This window comes from Pleurotus ostreatus, assembly GCF_014466165.1.
Source record: "Pleurotus ostreatus strain PC9 chromosome Unknown scaffold_8, whole genome shotgun sequence".
In the NCBI taxonomy this organism is placed as follows: Eukaryota; Fungi; Basidiomycota; class Agaricomycetes; order Agaricales; family Pleurotaceae; genus Pleurotus; species Pleurotus ostreatus.
Window position 1 is genome coordinate 2,533,387 of NW_023503163.1, and position 6,032 is coordinate 2,539,418.

Sequence of the window (6,032 nt, forward strand, 5' to 3'; positions counted from 1 at the left end):
TTCATTATGTCTACTAGATGTCCTTGATGTCTTCACCAAGAATTGCAGCCACGGCTTCGTTCGCTTCATTGGCCGCGGGCTCGTACACAGCAAACGCCGTCTTCGCTCCCTTGACATTCCCTCGCGAATGCACGCCTTCTCCATTACCAGCAGACGTCCAACCTCTGCCGCGCTCAGTAAAAACCTCAGGTCTCCGATCAAGCAGCACCCTCAAATCCGCATCGCTCAGCACCGACCGTTTCCCCGCCGTCGTATTCGGCACAACCTCTATCTTCTCGCCTTCCAGCTGCAGGAGTTCAGCCGCCATATCGACAAGGCCCATACTGCTCGACTTTGCGCCACGCTTCGCTGAGGCTGCACCGGGCATTTTGAACTTGCCTGTATAGAGGCGCGGTCAAAAAACGCGCGTAGATGAGGAGTGGGTGAGTGGACGGACCTTTGGCGATGACAAGCGCCTCTAGCCTCCGCTTCTCATTCGCGCGCTGCATGATCTTCGTCTCTATCGTATGCGCACTCACGAGACGGAAGATCAGCACCGGCTTCGTCTGCCCGATCCTGTGCGCGCGATCCTGGGCTTGGATGTCCATTTGCGGGTTCTACCATCGCCACCATTCAGAAATGCGTGCTACGCTGACATACGTGGGGAAGGGAAACACGCACCCAGTCCTGGTCGTAGAATATGACGGTGTCTGCGGCGGTGAGGTTGATGCCCAGGCCTCCCGCGCGCGTGCTGAGGAGGAAAAGGCAGGGCACGTCCGGGCCGTCGCCGCCCTTCTGGAACAAGTCCACCTGGTTGCGCCGTACGAGCGGGGGACTGCTCCCGTCTATTCGACACAGCTTCCACGACTTGAACTCCGTTGCCCAATCCTATTTGTAACATAAAAAATCAGTTGTAAATCACGGGCGAGGTAGCAGAGATACAGGGGGTAAGTTGGAGCGTACCTCGATAATGTCGAGCATGGTGGTAAACTGGCTGAACAACAGCACTTTGTGTTTCCGCTTGAACAACTCCGTGAGCAGGCGATCTAGGACCATCATCTTGCCGCTGCAATCAACGAGCCGCTCGTCGATCACTGGCTGTTGGGACTTGGGATCCAGCGGCCAGTCGAAGAGGAACGGGTGCGAGCAGACTTTACGGAGCTGCATCACCGTGTTCTGCAGTTTCATATTGTTGACTTGTTTAACTACCGACCCATCCTAGTCAATCAAACGAAGAAACAAGCATTGAATGGAGAACGGTAAGGACTTACCAGTCGTCTTATGCTGATGCTCCCTCCCGAGCTCGGCCATCTCTGCTTCGTCATTATTCGTCGGATCCACGATGAACCCCCGCGAATCCAGCTCGCCCCGCTCCAGCTTTTTGAAATACTCTTCATCGTCTCCATCCACATCATAATGCTTCTTCACCTTCACCTTCCGCTTCCCTCCCCTCTTCTCGCTCCGCAGCTTCATCTTTTCACCTCCTTCCCCGTCACCCAACCCCTCTCCCTCATCAACCGTTTTACCCGTATCTTTGGTCTCTTCGTCGGTGTTGCTAGGGCCTTTCTTCTCCCGCCCGATCAGGTGCGCGCGCAGCCCGCCGTTGAGCACCTTCCCATACAGGTCTTTCTGCATCTCCGTGAGCGGCGCGTACAGCACGTACTCCTTCTTCGGCGGGAGGCTGAGCTCTACATCCGCTTTCATGCGCCGCAGGAGGAACGGCTTGAGGATCAAGTGCAGGGAGTCGATGACATGGCTCGCGCGCTCCGACCCGACCGTCGTCTGCATCGCAGGCAAGTTGAATCTATTGATCATCGGGATCGTTAGTCGGGCGATTAGAAGATAGAAATGAAAGGAAGTCTGACGCACAGTTCTTGGAACGTGTCGAGGTCTCCGAAGATCTCTGGGAGTACGAAGTTGAGCAGCGACCAAAGCTCTGCGAGGTTATTCTTCCCAAACCAAATCACGTTAGCACCAGCATCAACGTCTTCACCCCCTCCTCCCCCTCCGCACTAAACACGAAATAGAAACAAATATCTACTCACATGCAACGGCGTCCCCGTCAAAATCATCCTCCCGGCCGTCGTGTACTTCTTGATCTCCTTAATCAACTTACAGTCGATATTCTTCAGCCGATGTCCCTCATCCACTACGATGTACCCCCACTTATGCACACCCAGCTGCGCCCGGTCTTTGATCACCATCTCGTACGTCGTCACCACCACAGGGAACCTCTCCACCGCTTCACTTGTCGCTTTCTCCTTCGCCTCCTTCTCCTCCTTCGACATAGTATCCACAACTTCGTCCTTCTCAACTTTCTGCGCCTCGGCGTGACTTCCCTCCTCTTCGTCCGCCGCCTCATCCTCCACGTCGTTCTCTTCTTCGTCTTCCTCCTCGTCTTCGACGACCCGCTTCTGCCGCTGCCTCCCCGATCTCCTTCTCCCCGTGGTCGATTCTGCCTTCGCGCCCTGCCTGCTCTGCCCGCCTCGCGCCTTTCCCACCACCTTTCCCTTTGCCTGTGCCCCCTTCGCCTTCTTCCCTTTACCCGTCCCCGCTTTTCCTCTCTTACTCGGCTGCGCCTTCGTCTTCACCGCCCCCACAGAACCTTTGTCCTCGTCATCATCATCGGGAAGGGGAACTAAGACCGTGCGCCGCAGCTCAGCGCGCTCCTCGGGCGTTCCGTGGTACAGACACACGGGTATCTATTTCGTAAGTTCAGCACCATATTTAACACGCAAGTTACAGCGGATAGAGGAAGAGGGGGAAGGGGGAGAAGGGAGTACATACAGCCGGCGCGAACTTCTCGAATTCCGAGCCCCAGTTATGCAGCACGCTCAGCGGGCAGACGATCATCATCGGCTTCGAGAACCCCAGCTCGCGGAGGTAGGCGCAGAACGCGATCGTCTGCAGCGTCTTGCCCAAGCCCATCTCGTCGCCTAGCATATAATGGGATAACACACAACGGGGGTTGCGAGATGAGAATACGAGATGAGATGGGAGGGCGTATTGGATGGAGATGTGGGATACGCACCCAGGATGCCAGATATCCCGTTCTGGTGCAGGGCCACCATCCACTGCAGCCCCTCCAGCTGGTAGTTCTTCATCTTCGCGCCCGTGATCAGACCCGGCTGCGGGAATATCCCCACTTCCTCCTCCAAGTCCTCGCTCTTCACCCTCTTCCTCGAACACCCGTCATCGTCGCCGTCAGACCGAAGGCGCTTCCCTCCTTTCATCCGCGGCGCGCTGTCGTCGTCATCGTGCGTGATGCCAGCTGGGGAGAGGGCTTGCGCCTTGGAGGCACGCAGGGCGGCAATTCCTTCTGCCTGCCGCCGCTTGTTCTCCTCCATGCGCTCGCAGAGGATAGAGGAGTAGAGCGTGGACTTCTTGAGGATGAAGTCCAGCTTCTCGAAGTCGTCCTAAGTTGAATCGCGTTAGCTGCGCGTCCACCTCCTCTCCTCTCTTGATAAAGTAGCATACCTGCTTCATGTTGAATGTCTCCAAGTTCAACGCGTCTAAGTCCTGTAGCAAAAGATAAAGGAATAAGTCAGAGTCCTGAAGGTCGCTAACGCGGGTTCGTGTACCTCCTTGTCTTCATCTTTCACAAACTCTGGCCCGTCGTTCATTCGTACGTCCGGCACACCAAGGTCCTAATGAGATGAGATCAGCGATGTATCAAACACGCTGAAACGCATCGGGACTGGGCGAACCTCTTCGCTTTTCACAAACGCCGAATCAAAATCATCGTCTTCAGACTTGAATGTGGATGGAGATGAAGGCGCAGTGCTGGCAGCCGTAGAGGACGCGCCTACATACTCAGATGGCGAGGGCACGTCGCGTCCCTCTTCGTCTTCGAAGTCGTCTGCAGTCGCTGGACGGGGGTCTTCGTAGTGAGTTGGCAAAGAGGAGGACTGCGGCGGTGGCGAGCTCGTATAGTAGGACATGGTGAGAGCCAGAACGCCGTACTCAACGTGCACAGCGAAATAGGAGGAGAGAGAGTGAGAGCGGCTCGGTGGTTCCGGCCAACGCGGTCATCATGGTTTCCACGTGATCATTGTCTGTTGAATCATGTGAGTCATTGTGAGCCACTCGGCAAACAAGGCCAAATACCCGATACGGTGGCACTGGGAGCCTGAGCAACGTCTGACATCTCTTCACCACCAACCACGACCATCACCACCACCCACGGCACCCTCGAGCCATTCTTCCCTTGAATTCTACATTTCAAGTCGGATTTCTACTTCGATCACCCTTGGGGTCTATCGCAGTGGTTGTCAAGACAAAGCTTGGGCCTGAATCAGTCAACAATTGGAGATACTGAAGCTTGTATACAAGTTTGAGACATGCGAGTGCCGCTTGTTGGCTTGGACCGCACAAGATCCCAGACGACGCAATTGTCACCGCAGCGCCAGCGCAGTATTAAAGCAGCAACCCACCATATGTCGCTCTCCACACTCTCATCATCTTCCTCCCCAACGAAACAATCAACATCCAAGCAAGCGAAGCCGAAGCCCTCCGCCTCAAAGTTGAAACAATTCACATCGAAAGTAAAATCTAGGATGGGCGCAGCGCAGTCGTTGACGATACACGGTTCGTTTGGAGTTAGGACCGCATTCAAAGCATCAGAGGTCGCAGCATCGGCTTCCATTCCTATCACTTCCCTCGTAGCGACGAGGCCCGCACCACCTCCCCCAGCATCACCCCAGCGAGAACAACAAGACGACAGCAATGATTCATCGTCACGCCAACGCTCCGCTTCCCCCGCACCGACGGAGCCATGCGACGTAGAACTGACTCAGGAAGAGTGCGTGGACGCCCTGAAGGCCATGGGCATCAAAGTCCGAGACTATGCCTACGCTCCTCGAAAGCCTGCTCTGCCTACCGTACCCCCTGCATCCTCGTCGGCAAATATTCCTACTTCCAATTCGCCTTCCACTTCCACTTCTTCTCAAACAGACCCCGAGCCAGCGCCGCAGCCGGAGAAAGACGAGCTCCGACGCCCCACCGCAGTCCTATGGTCCCCCGACTCGGCCTTGGCCGAATACGACGTCCGCGTTGCGAGCCTAACACGCACCTACCCCATCACCGGCCGCACGCTCTCCCGCCTCCTCGAGATCGGGTGGGTCACGGAGGAAGAAGCCCTGGAGGACTGCCACGAGATGGACTGGGAGGCGATGTACAAATACCGTGCGCTCTGCCTGAAGAAGAGTACGACGGAGAGGTGGCAGGACGGGGAGTATCCGTGGAAGTTCTTGTGGACAAGGGGCGCCGATAGGGGGAAGCCGAACATGAAGACGCGGATGGTTTTGATGGATGCAGAGAGGAGGATGAGGGCGTATGTGGATCGGGCGTGTAGAGACGAGGAGGTGAGGAGGGCGCGTGCGGAGAGGGAGAGGGAGCAGGAAGAGAAGGATGCTGCGCTTATAAGGAGGATGAAGGAGAACGGCGAGTTGTGGGAAGTTCCTTTCGTAGGTGCTGATGCTGATTTTGGGGACGTGGACAATGCCGATGTGGATGATGTTGAGATGATCGCACCAGAGGTTGGGAGGAATAAGCGGATGTCGCCTGATAGCTTCGATGAGGACGAGGAACAAGAACAAGAGAACTCCCCCCGTCGCCGCAGCGCGAAACGCCGCCGAGTATCTCCTACTCCACTCGCGGTCGTACCATCAATGCCGCCCCAATACCCAGCGCCTCTACACACATACCATCCCGAAATAAGGCATCAAGTCCAAGCTGCCAAAGAATTCGCCAGAAGCAAGCCGTTATCTTCCTCTTCTCAATCTCAGCCCAGCTCTCAGCATCACTCGGCCTCCCAATCTCAACATTCCCGGTCCCGATCACATCGCCATTCTCACTCCCAATCGACCAAAGCTACTGAATCGCCCTCACATTCTGCGCCCTCCGAACGCTCTGATACACCCCCACCTCCGGGCTGCGACACGCCGCCGTCTACGAGCCGAGCGACTACGCCCATCGTCGAGGAGCCGAAGCCGAAGCCGAGGACACTGGGAAGGCGTCTGAGCAGGACTACGACGTTCACTCAGATTATCTGA

At 56.2% G+C, this 6,032-nt stretch overlaps 2 protein-coding genes across 2 annotated transcripts; one reads left to right on the plus strand and one right to left on the minus strand.

The window, feature by feature from the left end:
- Positions 1-13: 13 nt before the first annotated feature.
- PC9H_011169 (uncharacterized protein) lies at positions 14-3,920 on the minus strand (the record flags this gene model as incomplete). Its single annotated transcript, XM_036780654.1, has 12 exons — positions 14-378; positions 437-596; positions 661-867; positions 943-1,184; positions 1,251-1,783; positions 1,849-1,928; positions 2,025-2,681; positions 2,767-2,915; positions 3,011-3,395; positions 3,457-3,498; positions 3,561-3,626; positions 3,687-3,920. 12 exons carry the CDS (start codon positions 3,918-3,920, stop codon positions 14-16), a joined length of 3,120 nt encoding a protein of 1,039 aa, XP_036628037.1.
- A 495-nt stretch (positions 3,921-4,415) lies between these two features.
- PC9H_011170 (uncharacterized protein) lies at positions 4,416-6,032 on the plus strand (the record flags this gene model as incomplete). The annotated part of the gene is made up of 1 exon (XM_036780655.1): positions 4,416-6,032. The coding sequence occupies one exon, from the start codon at positions 4,416-4,418 to the stop codon at positions 6,030-6,032; it is 1,617 nt and encodes a 538-aa protein (XP_036628038.1).